The 26194-nt window shown below is 41.1% G+C and overlaps 1 protein-coding gene across 3 annotated transcripts in view; it reads right to left on the bottom strand.

Annotated features, from left to right (window-relative positions):
• FAM171A1 (family with sequence similarity 171 member A1) overlaps window positions 1–25423 on the bottom strand; it is an 87621-nt gene extending 62198 nt beyond the window's left edge. For 2 of the 3 annotated variants that reach the window (XM_030233925.2, XM_050971538.1), the window contains exon 1: window positions 25007–25422. In XM_030233925.2, the coding sequence (XP_030089785.2) occupies window positions 25007–25100 (94 nt within the window). In that variant the 5' untranslated portion in view covers window positions 25101–25422. Of the gene's footprint in view, window positions 1–25006 lie in introns of all 3 variants that reach the window. The other variant, XM_030233961.2, reaches the window with a different exon arrangement.
• Window positions 25424–26194: the final 771 nt, after the last annotated feature.

Genomic DNA, 26194 nt, shown 5'->3' with positions numbered 1-26194 from the left:
TAACAGAAGATATTCCAACTTGGTCTAAAGCTACTGGATTTTTTCCCCAAGAGAAAGATATATTTCCTCTCTCTTCTTATGCCTATCAGCTTTTTGAACCAGTACATCTTAGCAATATCATTACATTAAAAAGCAGGAAAAAGTCAAGTTCTTCTTTGGTTTTACTCAAATTGCTGCTTCCCTGGTGCTGATTTTACCCATATGTGTCCACTCTATAGATTTACATCTCTGTGATAAGTCATGACAGTTGCTTTATTGTCTTTAAACATCTGCTCTGCTTTTCCAAAATCCAAGCTAATTACCTTTCCAGTGAATATATCTGCAGCAGGCTGGAAAGAACACAAAATGAACACATTTGCTGGTATAAAAAGACAACCAGACATCACAGTTCCACCAAGACAGAAGAAGGTTGCAGCCTCTTGAGCCATAAGTATTTTGAAAAGTGCTTTTTCTCAAGATAAGAAAACTATCTAATCAGAAGACTCTTCCCCAGGCAGTTCTAGGAGTGTCTTAAATCAAGTCCAATGTAAGCCACTGTCAAGCATGGTTAAGTTACATCTTGACAGCAAAGGCAAAATCTACAATAGAGCATGAATTACCATCAACCTCCTCAACTAGTCACTTAAAATCAGAGAGCCTCTTAACTGGCCACTCATTCTGTATTTGTTAAGATATCAACAAAAATGATCCAAAATATTAAAAGTCAACCAACTCCACTACTGAATCAACTTTTTGAAAAATGGAACTGTATTGTCTTCAAAAAACCAAACACAATTATTCCCCTGCTTCAACACAGGGTACAGTGTCCTTTAACGGACAACAAGCGAGGCAGAGAATTGACTAACCCATTGATTTCTGTTTGTGTGTTTGAGATGGGTTTTTGCCACACAAATTTATCCAGAGCCAGAGGGTAGGTACAGGGCACCTGATAGATCCTCTGTGACAGAACTCAGTCAGTGCTTTGACTAAAACCAAGTATCAACGCTAGGAAATGAGGCTGAACCACTAAAATGTGCCTTCAGGCAGTTTGGGTGGGTTTTTTAATGGCAGCTGAAAATGTTACTTTACAGATCAGAGTCTCCTGAATGATGTACACAAGCTGAACTCAAACCAGTGATCCTATAAACTGCATTATCTTTTGCTGGGTTCTGCAATTTACTAGTGTGACTACTGAAATAATTAAACCTATTCACTTGATTAAACCATTATATTGACATTCCCAAAGGCCATACACCCTTTACACTTTTAAACACAGCTTAATCTACATTCAGCCTCAAAATACAAAATTATTATAAATTAGCAATATTTTACTGTGGTTTGGATTAAGTTAATCAGACTTTAAACTAACAGTTGTATTAAAAAAATAAAAGAATGAAAATCAGATTTGCCACACCAGATCAGGCCAATACTGTATCTAACATGGTATTTGCCATCGGCATTGGGTCGATACTGTGGACTGGCAAGAAAGTGACAAAGTCAGTCTAATTAGAAAAAAAAAAGTTACATAACATACATATATGGAAGTAAAAGAATAAAGGCTAGTGTAAAGGGCAAAGTGTATCGTCTTAGATAAAATAAAGTAATACACCATGCATTTGTCCAAGAGTTAATTCACTGTTCAAGGTTATAACTCTTCAGGCAAGAACAATGTCAAAGTATTCTCACAAGCACTACAACTGAGAGCAAATTTAGAATACAACAGATAATGGTAAAATGACAGATGGGGCTCTGTCTGTCAAGCACTTATATTTGATAAAGTAATTTCAAAAGAACTAATGGAGATGAAAATTTTCCAATGTGTGCAAGAAGAGACACTCTAATATATATATATATATATATATATATATATATATATATATATATATATATATGGTGGTTAACAGACTTAAGCTAAAAAACTTGATTAAGAAGAGAAGGATAATTTCTTCTTTTAACCCAAACCAAGTCACTGACACGTGATGGTGGGCATCATTGACAGGCTGTAATAGTCCTAGTGCAGCCAAATGCTGGTAAAGGCAGATGAGTGGCTGGGAACAAAACCAGTGGAATTGTACTCCAATTTTCACATTTGCAGAAGTACCAGTATATTAATTTTTCTTAAGTAGTTTTACATTTTGTCAGGTGAGAATAGTTGCTCACAACGTACAGACTTTAAGATGTTCCATGGTTACCAAGGAACTTCCCACAAGGGACTTATTTAGATAATCAGGAAACAATTCCCATATCCATGTTACTGGGGGGTGTTTTTCAAGCAAAAAATTGCTCAGTTCAGACTGAACTAGGTTTAGCATCTACATATCTTGTAGACAGACACAACAGCCATGGGTTGGCACTGTATGGTCTGTTGAGGTCCAATAATATTCTTAAGTAAAGGATAAAGAGAGGGGAAAATGAAACCAGAAAAAAAGTCCCAAATGCATTCCCCTGTGCCACCTCCTTCCCTCTATCCTGACAAAAGAAAAATCTAGGAAAATACTTGAGAAAAGTAGCCAGAAAAAGATCAGCTTGCCAGTTAAGCCACAGTGGTATTATATGTACCACACTGGAGCAGCAAGCAAGGCACAAGACAAAGCCACACTGCAGATAAAGAACCTGTGCCTGGCATTAACTTTTATTGCCCCTTCACTTTAATGGGTTTTCAACTAACAGCCTAATAACTAACAACAACAAAGCCAAATGTATAAACAGAACATTCTTTGATTAAAAAAAGTTAAAACATTAAATATTATTGAAAATAGCTAAACTGTTATTTGCAGTAAACTTTGACAGACTTAGCTGTGTGTGGGACTTTGTGAAGAAGGGTATTCCACAACTCAAAACATTCTCACAAAATGCTAATGTACAATTCCCACTAAGAAGCAGGCAGAAAAACTGAGGTAAAATAATATATTACATTTTAAATATGGTTGTGAAGTAAAGGCAAACGAGCATGCAGAGGGAATTAAATTTCCCAGGACAATGTACATCATACTGAACATAAAGACTGCAATTAGCTATTTCCAAGATCATGATTTCGCACAGACAAAATCTAGAGGCTTCTGCTTCTCTCCTCTGAAACTCAGCAATATGATGTACCCAAGTTGATAGCTGTGCCAAGGTCCTGTTTTTGGCACTATGAAAGGCAAAGAAAAAATTACCATATTCTGGCAGCTTTACAAGCTTCTTGAAACAAGTCAGACCACGTCCTCTCTACAGCAATTTGATTTGTATACTAAATGAGCTGAGATTCATTAAAACTTTATACATTTTGCACAGAAAGAAGTTCTAATGTTTCTAAAATTCTGAATTGTTTCAGCTGTTGGTCAAAACATTACACTATAGCCAAATAAGAATCAATCAGCTCTCTAAAGGAAGAGCATCTCTCTGTTCTTATCCAAGTGGTAAGAATACTTGGATAGTCTTTTTAAAGCTTCCACTTATGCTGCTTTATCACCCAAGTCTTTTACACTAAAATGGCCACACACAGATGAATGTTTTGCAAGCAGATTTGCTGGAGAACACAGGGACCATTAGATACATTTCACTCCATCGACTCAAAAGACAAGGTGTGCAGTAGTCACATCTTTGTGTGATCCTAGAGTAGGCACTTCAGAGACATTAAACTCTTCCCAAAATTAGGAGTTACATTTAGAAGTTTCCTTTGGCCTTCAGTTACTCTTGCTATCCAGTGGTGGTTTTGTATTAGTGTTTAAAAACAAACAAATCCGCCACAAACAAGAAAGCAAATTCTTCCATATTCAACAGTCATTCACATCAGCCCTGAAATGCAGTTACATGTTTTGCCTTTCAATTCCTCATCTAAAATATTAATTACTTTCCATGTGCACTGAGAATAAAACTGTAATTTCTTTCAAGTTCTTTTGCAGCAAGAATGGAAAAAAATACTTTGAAAATAATAATCTGTATAAAAATTCTCAAGGAATACTAACATACAATTCCTAACTGCAACGTAAGTACAAAGGAAACTGTAAATCTCAAGAAATTAGAGAGTCACTTTTTCCACTCCTTGTGTTTAGGACTTTAGTTTATAATTTAAATACTGAGTCACCTCAGGCCATTTTTAGAACAGGGGTTTTTGTTGCATTCCACTGAAAAGCAAAAACTAAAAACAAAGGAAAATATTTTCGCTGGACCTTCACTGTACTATTACCTTTTTTGTGCTTCTATTCTTCTCACTTGTTCTTAGTAGGAGTGTTTTACATTAGAATAAAGAACATAAAGAAATCTTGTGGGTAGTCAAATCCAGGCCTCTGTTATGAGAAGAAACATGCATTATAAAAAGTCAAGATTTTCAAGTTCTGTCTTAAAAAAGGTAATTACTTATCTTCCCCACCCACACAACTGGCTGCCTGCCAGAACCCCACTCCTCAATGGCTACTTCTTTTACCTGCATACTTTCCTCAAGGCCAAACTGTCAAGTGCTATTCCTTCCTTAAAAGAGGTCCTTTCTATATCTGCAGAGAGAATCACTGCTTACGTTTATTTGGTGTCTTATAAAATAACCTGTGACTGACCAACACTCTTGTATCTGTTTCTTCCTCTGTAACTAAGAGCTGGTAAGCCTCCAACTTAGAAATTAATGTTATTGGTCCCTAATAGATAAATTTATACTGTAATATAGTTGTTTCATTTTGTAAAGACTCTTCTAAAAATTAAAGCTTTATAACTCTTATTATTAGAAAGGTGAAGGAAGACCTACTAATATAAATATTCAGCATCTGTTCACGGGCTATTGTGCTTGGTCACACAGAAATACTTTAACAATGCCAAATGTAAAGCAAGATCCTTACAAAACACTACTACCAGCTTTGTTACTACAGGTTTGGGGACGTAATCTGAAGAGGAACAACACTATTATCTCATCCAATATTCCCAGGAGCTTACGTGCAATGTTGGAGAAAAAAGATCCAAAATAGCTTTTGCAACAGTCTATCCATCAAAATCTCAGCTTTGTAGAAAACAAGTAAAACAGTCCTGAATGTTCTTAGCAACAGCCATTTCCCACCTCTTACAAATAAAGAGCAAAAGTAGTATAAAATTACAATTTCCCTAACAAAACAAACTGTCAAGAAACACAAACAACAAATCCCAACAATGTAATTCAAGCAAGGCAGGGCAGGAGGTCATATGGATTAACCTGGGGATGGCAGAGTCCAGCCTTCAACCAACCAGCTTGAGTAAGAAACATCAAGAAATCTTCCCCAAGTCTTCCCTATGCCCTCTTTTTTTTTCCTTTCCCTTCCTTGAGAGTTTTACAAGTACCAGGATGAAGTGTTAGGGCACAGAAAGCTGAAATTCAAACAAGTGCTCAGCAATCTGTACTAGACAAAAACAGAGTTAATTATGCCACAAGGAAAAAAAAAAGCATAGTTGAGCAAGTTCATGTGTAGTTCAAAAGCTAGGTAGGAATGAACATGATACAAATAAACCATAACATTTAATAATTTATTTATTATCTCTAATCATCACACAGTGATGTTTAGATGAGTATTCAGGGCCTGAAGCATCTATTTCCTCCTTTCTGGGAAAAGAGGAAAAAAATTGAATGTAATGGAGCTGTGCCAGGTGGCACAAACTGATGGGAAGACAATAAAACCAGTCCCACATGGCTTCACCAAGCTGTGAGGTCAGGCTAGTTATGACAATCTTTTCTGTATAGGTAAATAACACTGGCCTTTGATTAAGCAAAAGAGTAAAACTGCTTTTTGCTTGGGATCAAATACTGCCAGAAGGGCTGCTCACCACAGATACCAAAGGTGCATGAAACAGTGTAACCACAAACAGCAGCAGCAGATGAAGATGCTCATGCTCAAGCCGTCCAGCACCATCCCTCATCTGCATATTACTACTCCTCCAGCTGGAGAGTGTTAGTTGAGCACATCTCATCTCTGTCTGTGCAGCCAGGCAGTGACTCCATGCACCAACAGTGACTCCATGCTCAATGGTTTTGGTGAAAACCAACTGGAGCTATCCCACCTGTGGAATGGGGATCTTGCAGTAACTGTTCCAACATCCAAAGCTGACTATGCTAGATCTGAAAGGAAAATATGGTGATATTTTAAATGTAAGGAGGAAATAGTACAAGGAATATGTTATAAAACTGCTTATCAAATAAAATATAGATGCCAACAGATATGGCACTAAAATCATACAAGCAGGACACTTCCACAACTCAGTATATATTAAATTCTACACAGCCAGAGCACTGAATAGACAGATGGAAGTGTGAAATCAGTGTTCCTGAGGCCACAGGCAAAGGTAAACATCCAAAATTTCTGGCAATTCACTGGAATCATAGCTGTTTGTATTTCAACAACAAATGCTATGAAAGCAATACAACTCCACTCAAAATAACCTGCCATACTGTGTACTTCTTGGCTGTGGTATGGAAATAGTTTTGAGGAAACATGCAAGGCTTGATTTCCCAGACAGGTATCCTTCTTCCTGAAAAAATAATTAGTAAAAGTCTGACAATTCTCTCAAACACAGAAGTCTTTTCACTCTTTCTGGTCTCAACAGTGGAAGCACCTTCCAGCCAAGAGCAACTTGGAAAAAACAGCCTTAAATGTGGCATAATCATGCTTGTGTCAAAGTTTTTCCTCACTTCCTATTTCACTGGAAAGATGATGGAGTCAGGCACTTTCATGGGTGCTCAGTGACAGAACAGAGGCAGTGGGGACCAAATGAAATAAAGGAGGTTCCCTCTGAACATCAAGAAATACTTTTTCACTGTTAGGGTGACTGAGCACTGACATGGGCTGCCCAGGGAGGTTGTGGAGTCTCCATCCATGGAGATACTCAAAAGCTGTCTGGAAATAGTCCTTGGCCACCAGCTCTAGATGGCTCTGGCTAAGCAGGAAGATTGGACTAGAGGTACCTTCCAAACTCAACCATTATGTGATTCTATCTCCACACTATTTCAATGCCTTTCCCCAATTTGATGGATATTTCCTTATTTCCTTCCTTTGACTATCTTCCTTATTTCCTTCCTTCGATTATCTCAATATTAACTTAAATAAATTAAAGTCAGAGCAATTGTACTGAGGTATGTACAAATTGAAAAACCAACTTTTGTCAGAGAAATGGATAAAATCTTCATGCCTGCAAGCTTCTCTCTTTTTCAATTTTCCAAGGTGGTCTAAAATACTAATGTTCTAAGAAGCAGGACCAAGTGCATGCTACATTTATTTGGATAATACTAGAGAAGGAAAATATGAGGGATTATCAGGTTCTAATTACCTTACCACCTTAGTAAAAATTAATTTCTTTATTTTCTGAACACTTGTGGTTCTGTACTAAGTGTTTTCATCATCTCTGTTGGTAATGACCCCAAGTACCCAATCTTTAGTTTGTAAATTTTAATTTTACCTCTTTTTCTTTTTTTTTATTTTGACTGGGCATTTGTGCAACTGCAACTTTCACTGAACTCAACTAGATGGATCAAGTTGTTGGGTTACAACCTTGTCTATGCACATGGCAAAAAGGGCCAGCAAAACACCATATTTCATGGACTTTAATATTTTAGTTGCTCTCGCAGATAAAAAGTATTGAAAAATTTGCACAATATTACTAATAACAGTGAAATGCTTGGAAATATCCTCTGACTCATAATGGTGAAGTCAAGCAGAACTCAGCTTTAAGATGAGGTCAGTGAGATTCAAAAAATGCTTACAAGGTACTTGCTAAAGAGATGAAAATCCAGTCTGTTCCAGTACCATACTCCTACACTTTCATAGGGTTCATGATTCATATTCAGAACTGCACTCCAGACATTTTTAATCAAACACAGAAGTTAACATATTGCTGCACTTGGTTATCTTTCCCTACAGAGCGAGTTGTGGGCACATCTTAGCACCTGTAATTTCTGCAGCATTACATCCATAGATGGCAGGGCAGAAGGGCCACTTGGTGTGATCCACAATATAAAACTAAGGAATTTCACCTAGCCCCCACTTCTGTTCTACATACAAACACCAACTGCAACCATGCAGACCAAGCTACTCACTCTGAAAACAACATGCAGTCATTCTGCACTCCAGAAAGGAGAAATGAGAGAGCTTCCCTTTACTTTCAGCTCACAAGTATTTGCTTCCTAGGTTCAGCAGGTAACAATTATCCTGCTCCAGGGTGAAAGCAAAGCAGACAAGACTTATGAGATCAAAGCAGTGGGGGAAAAAGGTGAAAAATAAAAAAATCAGTAATCCAAGAATCAAATACAGGCTATTGCTGGTGCCTATAATTTCTCTCAGAAAGTCAAATAAACACAGATGACTAGCATGGAAATCTGAAGTTTATGTAACACACAAAATCTCGAGACTATTAGCAAAAGTTATTAAGTGTTCCAAAGTCTGCAAATGGCCCCCAAGGAAACAATTCTAAAATAGTAATAATAAAAATTAACCAGAAATCACAAATTGCATTTATTCTGGCATAAGACCTGTATATTTCTTGGAATTAAATATCTGTCTTTCTATTAAAAACATCCATGTCTGTTCAAGCTGGGTTTAAAGCATGACCAGAAGACATTTAGTAGATTAACATCCTTGCTATCATGTTTTAATTCTTTAAAGATTCACACAATAAAAAGTCATCATCTGATTCTTAACAGTTGACAATAAGGAAATTTTTTTTTCATTTAAAAAAACTCCCTAACTTTATTCCTTATTCATAATATAAACAAAAAAAGAAACTAAGGAGTTAAAGTTGTTTGGCAGCTGTTATTTTAAACTCCTTTGGGTTTTACAATTTGCAGAGCATGTCAGTTCCTCCACATTGGAACTTTTTTTAAAAACACCCAAGCAGAGGAATGTCACAGCACCATCATCTGCTGTAAGTACAATAGTCAGAGATATGATACAGCAGAGGACCTCCTCCTCCAAATCTGTCACTTGTAATAAATTATAGTGTAGCCAGGAGCTGGCTGAGACCAGACAGACAGAGAAATCAAAATTAAGAGAATATGTAGAATCAGACATGACCTATATAGAAGTGACGGGTAATGCTGAAGAGAGCAGTATGACTCTTAGAGGGAGAAGATATGTATGGACAAGGGACAAGGACAGAGCCAATGACTACTTGCTGAAAAGCACAAACAAGAGCATAAAACCTTGAGTACTGTTATTAAAAAGCAGCAGTTTGAGGCAGTATTCAAGCACACAACACACTGGTTTCTTGTTAAAGTTGCTCAGAAAATAAAGACCAAATTTGGCACTAAAACCCAGCCACAGAGACTTGTGCTCAGATACTAAGTCTGCATTGCAAGACCTGCTGGGAAAGTGCCACACAGCAATCAGATACTGTGTTTGACCAGAATACCTAGAATAAGTAAGAAAAATAAACACAAGGAAGAAAAATAAATGCTTATGTTTATAATTCTTCAAAGAAATGCCTTTTTCCCCATTAGCTCATCTTTTCCACCTCTACTGAGAAAAGCAATTCCATCTTACAAACATCTCGTCACTACATCAAGTCCCTGTGTCTGGGCAATACAAACCCTCTCTCAAACAGAGATCCAGTGAGAACCGAATAAAGAAGTTAGCACTTAAAGATGGTTAAAATGCTACCCCATCATTTCATAACCTTGCACTAAGTTTACTTCCTCTATTAGTACCCACTTCCATTGAGTCCAAGCTGTCAACAGGAACTAGTAAACAGTAAACTACCCTCCAGCTCAAACTCAGCACTGCAGGACAGCGCCTCTGAAGCACTCCTGAGCATGCCAGCCTTTGGCAAATAAAAGGGGACACCTTCTTCACTTACCAGCTTAGAACAAGCAGCCAAAGCCAGTAAGACACCAGTAAGTACCTTTCATGTTTTCTATTGTCTTTACCTCTTTCAACTATTTGCATTTTCAGATGAACTTGTTTCCTGTTCGACCTTACTTGCTTTTCTCTGTGGCACAGCTTAGAGCGTTAAAAGGGGTCACAAAGCAGAACTTCCAGTATTTAGCTCCCTGGCAATGGAAAACATTAGAAGCCACAACACCTTGACAGATTACAGGCCAGCAGAATGCCAGTCACAAGCTGGGGCCCTCATGCACGACTGCTATCTAAGATATCTAATAGCCAAGCAAGAAGTTACAACAGTGGTAAGCAGGGAAAGCCCAGCATCTCCAAGTACTGAGAGCGAAACAATGAGACATCTGTTCCAAGCTCATGAAGCAAGGCAAAAACAACTGCACAGCAGCCACCATTCCACTGAACAGGAGCCAGTAAGAAGAATGTTTCTTCACTTTCCCCAATGAGTTCACAAAATGTTCATAAGAATCATCCTTTTATTTTATTTATTGCACAGATCCATACAATTTGGAAGCTGTTCCCAAAAAGCAGCAGCAGTGGGGTGTGGATGAGGGTGAAGGACAGGAGCACAGCCTGTCCATTCAGCCATACCAGCCCACACTGAAGAAGCTGCAGTTTAGGATCCTCAGTTGACAGAAAGCCACCACAACAGACCACCTAAGTCTGGATGCAACACATCAAGAACACTAAGGACTGGCCAACTCAACAGCAGATGGTTGCCATCAGATATTGCCATGGCTGTCAAGATAACCAAGCTTCCCCCAAGTAAGAACAACAAAGAAACACAGCACTCACTACAACCTCATCTCTGCACATCCCTCTGTGGTACTGAAGGTCAACAAAATGCCTCATTCCACCTACACACTGAGCATCTCTCACAATGAGCATCAGAAAGTACTGAGCAACCAAATCCTTCTCAATCTCTTCTGATGGGGATTAAGAATCTGGGAAAGGAGCCAGACACATGGATTAGAGTCCTTCAGAAGCTAAATTGCAGTTGTATTTCAAGCAACTGCAACAACAAATTGAAACACTGCCAAATTGCCAGGGACTTAGAGTTATTAGAAGGAACATAACCAAGTCCTTTATGAGATGTAGATGTGACATTTAGGGACATGGTTTAGTGATGGACTGTTGTACTATGTGATCTTAAAGGTCTTTTCTAAATGCTTCTACGATTCTTTGAGTAAACATCCAGGTAAGAGAATTTCTGCAACACACAGCAACAGTTTCCTGCTGGAAACACAGGTCAGAGGCAAGTTCAAGTGAACCTGACAATGCATAAAATGTCTCCAGAATCGACACAAGGATGTGTCTGGACAGCCTCCAGAAAATAAGAATCAGGAAATAACCTAGCAACTCTTAGCAAAACTCCCTGATGAACTATTAATCTTCTCCATACTTTGGCCTGAGCATGCTGCTTGCTCTAAGACAACACAGCAGCACACTGAGGATGACACATGTTCATCTCCTCTGAAATTCAAGGTCATCATGACTATGTGAAGACATTACTGGCCACTCCCCAAGGTGAATATCTACACCAGAACTGCTGGCAATTGAAGTCCTGCTGTCAAAAATTACAAGTGTGGCAGAAGATTCAGCTACCAGACATATTCTAAAGGGATGGCTTGGAGTGCTTACAGACCATTAAAAAAAAAAAAATCAATGCACAAGACACATCATGTTACCTAAACATGTATAATTTTTTGTTGTTGTTTTATATTCCTGATAGAGAAAAATGACAGCATATCATTTAGTCATACTAGTTACAAACAAGTGTATAGGAACAGTTAGAACCCAAGGACCTACTAGGACTACCAAAGACAAAAATCTATGAGTACTGATTTTCAGTAATGTCATTTACAGCGTAAGACATTTGATTCAGCATCTGGCCAATATTTAGGGTATCTTAACCACCCTACTGATAAAATATGTAACATATAATATAAACAGTAGGTCAGTTCTCCATTTTAATGCTAAGTGCATTTGTGTGTCTAGAAAGGATAATTTTTAATAGTATCAAAGGCACTATCACAAGCTAAAGGCAGAATTGTTTTGAGCTACTAGAATGAGAGAAAAAATTCTAAGTGCTATAGTTTTACATAAAAAAATATAAAGGCCTAATACTAAAATACAGTTTTTCTGATAAAGTTGGAAATTTCTAAGAACTCCCAATAATAGTATGAGATACCATGAAAACTGCAGGGAAAAAAAAACCAACCAGGAGCCAGAAACATTTAACTCTAGGTCTCAGATTGTTTAAAAATCCCAAACAGGGGAGTACACATACTCATCCACTCAATTAGTTCTATCTATCTGCTAGCTGTTCTCAATTAGCTTTCTATCTGCTAGCAAGGGTTTGCTGCTGCAAATCTACCTGCCATGAACAAGAAGGAACAAACACAGTTGTAAGCATTTGCCAGCCAAAACTGCTTTGAACAAAGCAAGTGAGCAAAAAAGATGACACAACTTCTGGTGTTATTGAAATATCCACAGCAATCCAAAGACAAAATTGAAGCTAAGTATCCTGGAGAAAACATTAATTTCACAGAATAATGACCATTCACAAAGGACAATCTCTGTAAATTGTTCAAAGTACAGAGTATCATGCCCTGAACACATAACTGAAAATGGTGGAAAATGCATTACAGTTTTACTACTGTGAGGTAAGCTTTGATTCATACCATATGGCCTTACAAGACAAGCATATGTGCACATCTGCACATGTGTGCATGAATGCCGAGGACTCCAACCAACTGCAGCCAGCCCAGTTTCTCAACAGAAGTAAGAAGATAGGATTCCAACAAACAAATGGAGAGTTTTTCAAGAGTCACTCAAAAAAACCTAATCCTAGACTAAAATTTTTGTCTCAGAAACCTGGTAAACAATACAAACTGAGACAAACAAAGGTAAAAGATAACTAGATATTACAGCAATACTAATATTATGCTCATATTTGTTTTACTCTTTATAAGGCTTAAAAACCCCGCAAACAAAACTAATATGTGAATAATTCATGACAAGGAAAGGGATCAAGGGACTTACAATTAAGTTCTTTTCTTCTTCCTCTATTCTTTTTAAGGTGGTAAAAAAACCATAGTTTTTTATTTCGCCCTCAGGTGAGGTCCACCTGTGAGGTCTTCTGAATTCAGAGATACTTCACAAAAATCACAGGTCATCAGTTTGGGTGTAAAGTAGCGAAAATATTAAACTTAATATTATACTGTGAGCATGGAGAAGATTGAAAAATGCAATTGGTTATCAGCAAAATTCCTGAAATCAACATTTTTCAGTGTTGTCTCACTCTCTGAATTAAAATAATTGCTTCCTATGGTATTTTCTGTGTTGTAACTACAGACAAGTATTGACTTTTTAAAAGCACCTTGAATTTTAGGTGTTTTATCCTCCTGCTGCTTCAGAGCATGAAATGAGATTATGATGTTATCTGCAATGTCAAGTTTTGCAAGTATGTTTGAAATACACATTTGTTTACAAGACTATGTTTTAAAATGCAGGTTATCTTCTGTCAAAATGAAATAAAGTTAAAAATTAAGCTCAGCTCAGAAGGAAAGGGAAGGTGAAGCAAAGTGCAAGAAAAAAAGGAAGCAGGATCTTAGCAATCGTAGCTGGAATCCATTCAAACTTCATTTCCTATATAGGAACTTTCATGCCTTGTATCACCTTTATGCTTTCTATTTTTGCCCCCTTTTTAAAAACCTTAGCTTCTTTACATACATATATTCAGAACAAAAGCTTCCCATTCATTTTGGGGCAAGTTGCTGTGTACATAAAAAAAACCCCTCAGCATTAAACAACAGTATAACAGGTGGGGGTGCTCTGCCTTCCCAGAAGGCTGAAGACAAGCCCAGACTGCTGACACACCACAGCGCTGCCCACTGCCAGGCAACTTTCTGGCTTTACCCTTTACACTCATGCAAGTGTGGCAAAGAAAAGCACGGAACTGCAAGAAGAGGAGGAATAAATCTGAACATAATTTCAGAAGGGTTCAAGCAGAAGCTTCATTACCAAGTATCACTTAATTCATTAAAAGTTCCCTAACCACTGAAGTAAAAATGGCATGAATAAAGAATGAACTCTTGTGTGGGCTTGATTTACTCCCCAGCCCTGACCTAGACAGTGTATTGTCATGGTCACTGCAGTTTCTCTTTACTCTTGACCTTATTTTATGCACAAGAGACATACCTTCCTCATCCTGTGACTAGAGAACAAGCAATAAGCCTTTCTTTTCCCAGAAGGATACACACTTTTATTAATTTGAACTTTATTACTTTTATTATACACTCAAGAAGCAGTAATAATAACTTAAAAGATTAAACTCAGCAAGAGAAAGTGCTGTTCTTTTTGGCAAACATACCCATCGCCTTCCAAGCCTTTGGGCTGTTAAAAACTCTTCTGAATTTCAACATTTGGAGTAAGGAAGGCTGCATTTTACTATCTCCAAAAAGACACACCAGAAAGCAAGCAATGATCTGCAACCCAATAATGTCAGATACCACTTGTTTATAGCCAGCCCCATGATGCACCAAGGCTCTGTCAGGATGGACTGTTTTGAGAATATTCTTACTAGCTGTTCACCTGTACAGCATCAGCCAGAATGGCAGGAAGTTACAGCGAGGCCATGGGATTTTCTGCCCTGTGTCATGGTAAGGAAACAGTGCCGTGCATTCATTTTTCCTCCCATTCAATATATTCCTTCTTGGAAATGCTAACATCACCACAGGCACACAGAGTACATGAGAGAGCTTGGCCAGAAGAACTTAAGCTTTAATATTTCCCCCCATGCAATCAGGCTAGGGGTAAGAGAAGATGACATTTGATTACCCTGAGCAGCTAACTGATGCAGGACTTGACCCTCAAATGCATTAGATATTAAAAAGCATCTTTGTTTATGTGTAATCATCTATGGTAAGCAAACATTCTCTACCATTCTAAAGGAACCTACAGGTCTTACTAATGAGTTGCATCTTGAGAGCTTATATGCATTTTTAAAAAATTTTTTTCACCACTTTAAAATACACTTTAAAGCATGCATTAACTTGCACATGGGAACAACCATTACTTTTCTAGGAGTCCACCACAAAAACTCCTCTACTCTGTTTGCCTAGCCCCTCACCCCTCAAAACTCAAGGCTATTTTTCTGTGCACAGAAATTCTTGAGACATGACACTAATCTGACACCCTTTCTAATGACAACATCTGCTGAGAGGGCTCACTCAGCTCTTTATGCAGCAATAGTAAACCATACTTTAAAAAAACCTCAAACAAATGAAACAACCCCTCCAAGATTCACTGAGAGATTACATACAGGTAAAATTACTAATTAAAACAACATCTTCATTAAGAGTCTGAACATAGCTAAAGAATGGCAAGTAGTTTTTGCTGAGGTAAAGCTTCATAGACCACGTAAGTATTCATATCTGACCCTAAGGAGGATGGCCTTATCAAATGTCTGGAAAAACTAATGGTTTTCAACAACAATTTTAGTATGGCAGAGTCTCTTCCTTCAACAATTGATTTTTAAAGTACTTTCACTAATTTGATATTCTAAAGCCCACTCCAGTTATAGCTTACAGCAATAAGCAAACTTGAAATTCATCCCATTTTAAGTTCTAGCTCCTACTGCTCCAGGCTGCTTGAAGAAACTGTATATTTAATTTTCATGTACAACAATATTTACACAGACTAAGTTTAATGCCACAGTTCCCTCTAAAAAGTTTTAACTAGCAGTATACTAAAGAATGAAATAAAAATTCCTTTGTTCTTGTAGGACAGTAAACTTTTGAAGAAAATTAATGTCTTCAAATTAAGATTTTTACAGTAGGGAAAATGTAGTAGTCCCCACACACAGTTTCACCACAAAACAGTGAAAATACAGCTCTCCTTTCAAACATGTATTCCTGGGTCCTGTAAATCATCGATCATGAACCTAGAGACTGGCCCAAGCTTAAGGTATTTGCCAGGACTTCAAATGCTGAAATAAGATGTGAATACTGCAAGAATATTCTAGGTAATAGCAATAAAGACAAAAGAGCAAGTAGATTGTTGTGCTTCACTGTGTCTGTCAATGTTATTATCCCATGTAGCCTTTTTAAGTGCTGTAATATTGGTCTAGGTCAGCATACGACTCAGCAGGTTTCAAAACTTGTTGGGACCACAATGCAGAGAGAAGTAAAGGAAGCTCCCATCTTGAGCTGCTGGCTCCCATTCTTCAAACACAGCCCGGCCAAGTTCATCCCCTGCTGCCCTGCGGTGTGTTCCTGCCCTTGTCCACCTCACCCCCTGCAGACCATCAGTCCTGTCTCCAGAGCTCCTGGATACATTTATTTATCCTAGCAATGCTTGCCCAATTCAAACAGAAACAAGAAAAGGCCATGGACACTCCCTAGCACACTTTCTTGCCCGTCATCAGCAAAAACAAACCAAGCCTTTCAAGATACGAGAGGGCCAACACAGGGTCAGAAGGAGGAAGGGTAGGATGAAGAGTTAAAGTACTTATCTCTCAGCAGACACTAGTCTTGGAGACACCAATGCAAAAGTGCAGTAGCTAAGGAAAGCAATCAGCTGAAGGAAGGTGGGAATCACTCTGGCTGGCAGACATCAGAGAGGAGTGACCAGACACTATCAGGCACCATGCACGAATCATGTCAAATCTTGTGCTGGCAAAACTTACTCTACCAGAAGACTATGGTAAGTGCCAGTACTGCCCCCACCTTTCTTTAGCATTCAAATGAACTAAAATATATCATTTCCTCTCAAGCCATTTAGAACACCCAGAGAAAAGATGACTCAAGTACTAATTCACCTGTTGCCCTACAACTGGCATGTCACAGGACACTTGAGCTGAAACTGTGGATGGAAGTCTGTTTAAACTTCCATGCAAGGTACAAACTGGAAATCCTGGGCAAGGACAAAAACTTGTTCTGACAAGAGACAGTTTCAATTGAAAGCGCCTCAAATCATCTGCCAGCATCCAGGTCCAGGTCTGCCGGTATTAACTGTATAATGCAAGTTTTTTCCCACTGTAAGCAAATTGGTTTTTCAAAAAATTCTTTATGCTTTTACTTTGAGCAATGGGTTAGTATCATATTTCCAGATAAAAGCAGTTTCCTTTAAGTAGTAACTTTTAAAACAGTTATGTTTCTAAATGCTGTGTCTTACATTTAATGCTTTAGTTTTACAAAAAAATGTAATCCTGCATCAAGTGGCACTGCTACCATGAAGTCCTTGTTTTCCTTTACCAGCTCCTCCCAGCCCTTTCCACTGCACCAGCAAGAGCATTTGTGTAATTTCTGATGAATCCACTCAGTGAAATGATCCAGGTGAAGACTGAGCTGCTGCATACAGGAGTTTTCAGTTGGGTAACTTCCTTGATCTGGTTTACCACATTGCTACACAAATGCCAGTGTGAGAAAACTAAGATGAGAGTAACGATGCAATTTAATTCAGAATAAATCAACCCCTGGGAATACAAAGCTAATTAAAAACATGGCAAAAACATATAGGCAAGTCCAAACAACTCTACAAGCCTCCTTACTTGTTTCTAAACTTTTCTTTTTGTTTATTTACTCTTGGGAGTAAAACACTTAGGTTCATAAGCATAATGCTACAAAGACAAATGGTTTAGAATTGTAAATAGACAATAACTCTTGTTTGAGTCTTGAAAAGCACATAACCCAGACAGGTAACCCAAGACTGTGTTCCTTCACATAGTTTATTACACTGTATATATTCAATAGCTCCAGGCCAAGCCAGAGGGCAACACAGAGGGAGACAACAGTGAGGGAGGATTCATCTGACTAAATGGGAATTCAAATAGTGTTGTGTAGGCTGCCATGCTCATCAGTGAAGATTCACACAGTGGATATTCATCAACCCAAATGTGCTTACTCCAGGTGACAGAAATGATACTTGGCTCCATTAGCTGAGATTAGATCTTCTTGTTTGTAAAAGGACCGTGGGCGACTCACTACAATGCAGACACTTGAAGACTGCAGACACCCAAGTCAGACTAGATGCCTCCCACCCTGAATGCAAACTGCACATCCCTCACATGAGGAGTACTTGATATGTACAGACTGAGATATAAGCTATTTGGGTCTTAACCTTTCACAACTTTTCACTGTATGGTGAAGAGCAAGAGGGCCAGATGAAACTGCTGATACAATAATTTCCTTGCAGAAGCAGTACAAATGCAGCTTTTACCTTAATTTGGTGCTGTTTTCTCAGCAAGTCTCACAAAATCACCTGAGAAATACTTGCTGTGTATATGCCTTTGCTTATAAAGGATGAAAGACACCATGTTTCAATAATGACAATCACAAAGGTGGGATGAAACAAGAGGAAGAACCCAATACCACTATCACTTCTGTTCATCAGTGCAGGAAGAAGTGCTCTGTTTTCTTCAACAAAGCAGGAGTACTTTATCTGCTTCTACCGCCTATTTATCTCAGCATTCATGGACTGTCATGGTGAGCTCCCCTTTACTGCTAAACACTATTATTGCATTACACCCACCACATAGTAGGGCAGCTCTCAGCAGTCCTGCAGCGAGCTACAACTAACTGGAAGCATTATGCACCACATTGGATTCAGCTTCTTTGTTGTCCCCAAGCTGAAAGGATGCTGCTACTTCCTTCCCCTTGGCTTCCGCTCCGTGCTCCATTTCCTCTCTGCTAACTTCAGCTGCCACTGTGTCTCCTCAAAGCCCTAAGGGCAGAGAGCTGAGAGTGGCCCTTACAAGTGACTCCAACTCTAGCAAGGCCTGTGTGGTGCCCTCTACACTGCTGTGTGCTCTTGCCTCTCCATCTGAAAAGCACCCACACAGCAGCAGTTTGCCATGGTGCAGTGCCCACTCACAGCAACAGGGAGGCTTTACCTGCCAATAAGGAGTACAGATAACGATCAAAGACAGAAATTCACTGCCTAGGATGCTGCCACTGAATGGCACAGGCAGTGACAGCTCAAAGAACTGCAAAAAGTAAAAGTAGGAACAATTAAAAGATAGCTTTGGTGTTGGATTACCAGGGACTTTTGTGCCCTGCCTGCATAAACTGCTTGTACTCAAAACATATTTTTATACCCACTGCAACTCTGTTTAAATATACCCAATCCCCCAAGTAGCTAGTGATGATTCCTAAGTAATAGGGAGTCCAATTTAGAGACTGTACTGTACATAAATTAATTTCTCCTTCAGTTTTGCCTCAGGACCTGTTGCTCTTCAAGTCAGCAAGAGTGGCATGGGTATATCTGAATCAGAACATCAGCATTTTACAGAAATGAAAATGCTGCTCTATGCTGGAACATACTTAAAAATACTCCTTTCAAGAGCTCAGACATGCCATGATGTCAACTGTGATTCTGTCTTACTATTTTAAAATGGAAGATTCAAGGCATTTAGAAAAAGGAACAAAAAATTACAGTATGTTCACATTCTTATGGCTCTGTATAAAAAATACATATATATTTTCCAGTTTCTAATAAAACTAAAAATGGTATTTGTAAAAAGCACGTGTATAATGCTTATTACCCATGCACAGCAAGCCAGATATTGCATTAACTGAAAGCTTAATGTAAACCAGCCTTCAGAATAACGTTTCTGGAATTTCTAAAGGGAAAAAACAGCACTCAGTTCTATATGACACTTCCTTAAACAAAATGTTTTAGTGTACATTACTAACATGTAGTATATTAGTACCATTACATTGATTTTTTTTCTAGTAAATATAACCATTTACACAGACTTCTTGCCTCCCTTTTTTTTGCTGCCTGGCATGTGTATGGTAAAACCATTGGGACCTGTGGGAGAAGCAGAATACCAACACCACAGTTCCCTCAGAAGTTGCCTTTCTTCATATCTAAAGGCAGAACAGATATATATATACTGGAGCAAAGGAAAATTGATCTTACAAAAAATGCAGCTTGCACAAGGTAATGAATGTATAAGCCAAGAGAAATAAAGTGCATTGTTTCGATTTCAAGTTGCATGTACTTCTGAGAGATTACTTGGTTTGCCTTTGGCTCACTGGAAGGAGAACACTCCCTGAGGTTCACAACAACTGTACTGATCCAATATACTGGCATTTGAGATGTGGAATAGAAGCATCACTCCCCACTACACTGCTATTCACTGGTGAGATTTCAAGCAGGGCTGTTAAGAAATGCCACTTAAGCTCAACCTCCGACCTGCCAGGTACAGCACATTCCTATAATGACATGACCAAAGCATTGCATCTCTTCTTGACATGCATTTTCCTCTTGGTTTTCTTCCTGTGCCAAGCCTGGCTTTGCCCACAGAAGACAAGAGTGAAAAACTAATCTGAAGTTTGTAGTAACAGAAAGTGGAATGACGTTTCTGTGTCTGCATTTACCAAAACCACTGGAGATTTCTGATATTTAAAAAAAAATCTAAATTCACAATTCTTCTTCCTCCCCAGCACACAAATACATATAGCCAAGATTCTATTAACCACTACAATTAAAAACTGTAAAATTGCATTTCATTGTTACCAGAAACCTTTACTTGAAACCATTCACTTAGCCAAAAGTTGACACAGCCATCCGTAAAAACTTCATGAACCCAGTTTTAGTCTCAAGTAGGAAAAGGCATCACTGTGGTGTTTAAAAAAAACCAAAAAATAAGGAGAGGGAGAAACACATGGCAATTAACACCATCTCAAGACACAACCGGGCAAAAAAGACACAAGTGGGCCAGCAGGGAAAGCCAGCATATGAATTTGTCACTTCACAAGTGCATACACGCATTATTAAAGGTACCTTGAATCACTCAGTGGAAGGTATTACAAGACAAAAGAGTGAACACAAATGCTCAGGAGAAAAAGACTGCAGTTTTAAATCCTCAGATCACCTAGGTAACTTGTTCATCTGACTGAGGGAAATCAGTTACTAGGCATTTGCAGGCATTAGTAGTTCAAGATAAACATGAAAAAAACCCAACCAAAACCCAGTGCTTACCTGGATCTTCTAATTGATAAAATTATAAAATAATTTTGATAAAATCAATCACCTCATCTTCATTAACATTTTACAACGCTGTCTAGTAATGAGTAAGCAATTGGCTCCTCCACTAATATAAAGCAACATCTTTTTTACCGCTTTAGAGAAATTTAGCTTTTACTCTGAGGAGTCCATTTGGGTCTCAATGAAATAAATCTTTGGATTTGATGGTTATTAGTAATTGCAGCTGAATGAGAAGAGACAGTATGGCAGTGCAAGAGGAAAGAGAGAAAGACTATAAAGACTATTTCTGCATCATCTAAACTTTAGCATCACTGTTAAAACTGCAAGCATGGGACAACCAGTTTAAAAATAAACAAACAAAAAACCCCCTCAGCCCAGAACTGGACTGCCTTCTCAGAGCTGTGACTGTGCTGTCCAGAAAAGCAGACTTTGCAGAATGTCCAGCTGAAATGGCTGTGAAGTTACCTTCCATGAAGTAATGGAATGGCAGCTTGCAGGAAGGCAATTCCAAACAGCAGCACTCCTGTCCTCTATGCACACAAAGGGAAAAAACACTGCAGATTCTGACAAAGCAGCAACATCTGAATTTTTATTCACCGTCATACTGGAAAATAATTATCTACCTAATCTGATCCCGGGATTGTGAAGATGAGATATCCTGAGTATATTCATCTACTGGTAGGCTAGTATTTAAATTTGGTGCTATTAATTACTTAAATGTTATTTTATTATTCATAACTTCTTAATTTTGAAAAACTAATAAAATAGGATGACCAACTGAAAAACGAGTTAAAACCAACACACACTGCAGTAGATAAATATAATGCCAGATTTCAGCACTAAAACAGAATATTCTATGATTTCTCTAAAAAGACCTCCCTAGCAGCTACAAATGAGTGATCCTCATCTTCTACTGAGAAGCAAAGTTTACAGGCGATAAAGAAATTTAATCCCTTTCCAAATTACACTGATTATGCTTACATTCTCCCTGGTTAATGTTACATCTTCACACAACTCCTAAATTCCTATTTGCCAGAGGTCTGTTGTTAGGTTTCACACAAGACCTACTCCTGTGAAAAAACATGTACCATATATTTTGTGTATTCACCAAACAAATCACCAGCACCAATAGGAATTTAGCTTAAGGGTTAGTTTGGGGGCTTATTTGTTTGTTTTAATATTTGTACACATTCATTTCAGCACTAGAAGAAACTGAAGTTCTAGAATACCTGTTAGAACAATTAAAAAATTCAACCAAAACCAAAACCCCACAAAACCATAATTTAGTCCTCATCTGAAATACCTGTCAGGTTTTACATACTTGTGAGAAGTTACAGAGATAAAGGTTCTAAAGGGTACCTGCATGGACATCTAACAGTCTCACTGCTGGGGTTCCAAGCACCAATATGGAAAAAAGCAAACTCATCTGTGAGAATTTTACCCTATCAAAGCAAGTACCTTACTGAGACTTAGAGGGTACCCCTGTGACCTTCAGAAGCCACAAGAGATCTGCATTAAAAAGTCATTCAATTTCCTAAATACAGTGCTAAGTGCAGAGCTTAATAACCAGTACTTCCATATTCACAAATTACGTAATCAGTCTGGCTGAGGAGAATTTGAAGCTGGGACTGTCTGAACATATGTCTGAGACCAATAAAGGAAAGAAATGCTTGATGCAAAGCATCCCTCCTCATCCTTTCCTAATCAGAACACTGACTACAAATCCCACCTTCAAAAAGCTCCAAGTCCAAGACCTATTTATTTGGATTGTTAACGCAGACGTGGAACATCTTAACCAAGTCTCATTTGATCTGTCCCACCATGATGAGGGCTCTCCACCCTAGTCTCATGTAACCTGTCCAACAAAAAATACTGCAGCTGAAGGAATTATTCCCTAATGGCATGCTCTGGCTTTCTAACCTCTACCCTTTATTTCAATCACTTGGTTTTTAAGTAGTCCATTCACAGGCACAGAGGAAAAGACACTCATGCAAACATCCCTGAACTTCAGCAATGGCTCTTTACTTGTACCTACTACTGTGACCATGGTACTAAAATGGCAAGAGGGAAAACCAGCTAGTTTAGGTTTTACAACCATTTAGCACTTGCTGTGCTGTATGTACACAAACTGGGAATGTACCTAGTACCAAAACTCTTTTCCCCAGAAAATCATCACACCTGATGCTCACAAAGTTATTCAAAGCTACAAGCTGGCATCACATAAACTTTCAAAAAAGGATTCACAGTAAGGAGGTGCTATTAGGAAGTAGAATACATTTTGCTATGAGATCAGCTCTACATATCCCCTTGTACCAACATACATGTCCAAAGAATAAAGACTGGGCTTCTATTCAAGATTTGGAAAGTGATATTATGAAAACTCAAATGTTCTTACATGGAAGACCAAATCAGACATTTCTATTTTGATAAAGATATTCTCAACTCACTGACATAGCTGTTATTACTCAAATAATCGGCCATCAGTCTTGATGTAGATGTAGCAGCTACAGACAAGCTTTCCATGCCATCTGAATTGAGCCCGACAATAGAAGACAAGATCAGCCAGACAGCTGAAAGGCACTAATTCTGCCAATACCTCACCACTTTGATTACAATGAAGTAGATTTTCCGTATTATACAAAAATTATAGTAGATTTTGATATTACCTTGGTATCTGAAGTGCTAGATGGGCCACACACAGCTCTGGTTTTCTGGCATACTTATCAATAAATTCAGTATATCCAAAGTTTAGTGGCCTTTGAGTTTTAGTTAGTGGTTCTTATTCCAGAACAGCTTTTTTTTTTTTTTTTTTGTCCTTTAAAAAAGGCAGAAATTGGTATTGCATTTGATGTCAGATGGCGTGGCGTGGTAGGTTTTCCTACAAGACACCTTTGCCTTTTGACTACTCTGTGTGTGAACACGTGCTCACCCAGATTCTATTAGGGTACCTAAATCCAACCATGAAAGAAGGAAACCGAAAAGGTTACTTTCAATGTTTTATTTCTTGCAGCAAGCATTGCTTACTGATTGTTACAACCTGGGTGAGATAAGGAAAGCTCTGAGGAAAGAGGACATAAGCACACCTTTCACATGGTGCACATCCACCCCAGTGCAGCAGTAAAGATGCTGCTAGCCCACTTCCATGAAGGCTCAGCCGGTGTATGATCACTCGTCCCAGATGACACATTTAGCCATTTGACGATACATATCACAAGGCCAACGCTGACCATAGGCGAGGATGCACTTCCTTCTAACATGTCTTGTACCCCTATGTACACAAGTTTTGTGCATCCTGACATACCCGTGGACCCGGCAGGCGCGATGTGCCACAGGATGCCTGCTGGAGCCCGACGGAGGGGTTGCCCTGCTGCCACCAAACCCAAGGCCAAGGGCGAGGAGGGCACGGCGGTGTTTCCCCCCTCGCCGAGATTGCACACGGGGGAAGGCTGGAGGGCAGGTGCACCTCGCCGGCCGAAGGGCTGCCACACCACGGCACAGGTGAAGATCAGACCTGCACAGCCCAGGGCAGGACCCGCAGCCCGGCACAGGAGCATCAGGAGCTGCTCCAGGTGCCCCCGGGCGCTCGGGCACTGGCTCGCTGAGGCTTCTGCGCTCGCCTGGGCTAAGGCGGAGGACGACCCTGCCCGGCCGGGGAGCGTCTCTGCCCGGCTGCCCAGGGGCAGCGGTGACAGACCCCGCCCGGCCGGCAGGAGCCACCGCGCCGAACAAAAGGCCCGGCGGAGGCCCGGAAACGTCCCGGGGCCGCGGCCGAGCCGCGCCGTCAGCCCAGGGGGCGAACCCCAGCCTGGCTGCCCTGCACGGCCTGCGGCCGGCGGTGCCCCCCACCCCCCTCTCGCCGCCGCGTCGGGCCCTGCAGCGGGCACGATGAGGAGACGGGAAACCGGGCAAAAAGAACGCAATGCAACAGCTCCGGCGGCGCCGAGGGACGGAGGGAGGAACGGAGGGGGCAGCACAATGCGGCCAGCGCAGCCCCTGCCCCTGCCAGTAACAAAAGCTCCCCAGCCGCGGGGCTGCCTCCGCTTCTCCCGGCTGCGGGGTCTGCGGCGGCCGGCGGAAGCCAGGAGAGGTCTCACATCACCGCCCCGCTTCCCCACCGTACCCTCGGTCCGGGCCCCCGCACAAAGCAGCCCCCGCCGCCCCGGAGACCGCCGCACAAAGCTGGCCAGTCCCGCCGCCCATCCCGCACCGACCTTGAGCCGCCTCAGGCGCCCCTAAGGTTTTGGTCACCGCCTTCCACACGTTGCAGCCCAGCAGGCAGAGGAGAAGCGCCGCCGACCTGCTCATTTCCACCCGCCGCCGCCAGCCGCCGCCAGGGAGAGAATCGCCGCCGGAGCCGCTGCCCGGAGGAGGAGGAGAAAGAGCCGCATCAGGGGCTGGCCCGCTCCGCGCCTCCCTCCATGTTGCCGTGCGCTGCCCCTCCTGCTTTCTCCGCCTGCTGCATTGTCGTCCCGCCGCTGCGCCCCGGCTCCGCGTCCCGCGCTGTCCCCCCAGGCAGGCGGGCGGGCGGCGGAGGCGAGCGGGAAGGAAGGGGAGGCGACAGAGCTCCGCGGCCCCGCTGCCTGTCCGCTCGGGTTTATTCTTTAATTCCGCTCCCGTTTATGCCCCCGCACTCCCTGCGGGAGCAGCCCGGGCTCCCCCGCCCGCCCCTTAACCCTTGGCGGCTCCCCCTGCCCTGCCCGCTCCCGGCGGCGCAGCGCCCCCTGCCGCCCGCGCCCTGCCCTGCCCCGCCGCGGGGCTCCTCGGCGGCGCCGGTGCTGCCCCCGGCCCGCCCGGGGCGGCCGCGTGTCCCACGGGGCAGCCGTCCGGCCCCGCGCCCGCCGCAGCCGCGCTCATCTGCCGCGCTCACCTGCCGCGGGGGGGCGGGTCCCGCCCGGCCGCGCCCGCCGCCCGCTCTCCCTCCCTGAACGGCTGCAAAATGGCCTCCCCAGCCGTGCCGGCCCCGCTCGCCTCCCACCGCAGCCAGCGGGAGGGACGAGGGGGAAGGCGGGCGCGGTGACCTGCTCTCCGCACGGCTGGGACGTGGCGGGTCGCGGGATCCCCCGCGGCCCCGCTGCCACGCGTGACCTCCTGCCGGGCCCCTGCCGCTGCTGGACTATATAAAGCGAATTTCAAATCCAAAACGAACCAACCAACCACAAAGCAACAGCAAATGCACCAATCTACTGGTTTTAATACAAAATAGTTTTTTAAAATGCTATAGCAAACTGCACAGGAACGGTGAACTCTGGGTTGGAAATCGTGGCATTGAAGGCTGAGACCGGGCACGGTGCCTCCCGCCCCGCCCCGAACGGAGAATGGCCAGGGTAGCGCTGGGGACATCTTGCCGGGGGCACGGTACTCTCCCTGGGGGCTTTCTCACTGGGGTGGTTTGCATCTTC

This window comes from Serinus canaria, chromosome 2 (genome assembly GCF_022539315.1).
Source record: "Serinus canaria isolate serCan28SL12 chromosome 2, serCan2020, whole genome shotgun sequence".
Lineage (NCBI taxonomy): Eukaryota > Metazoa > Chordata > Aves > Passeriformes > Fringillidae > Serinus > Serinus canaria.
The sequence above is the reverse complement of the archived record's forward strand: the minus strand, read 5'-3'. Positions and strand labels throughout refer to the sequence as shown.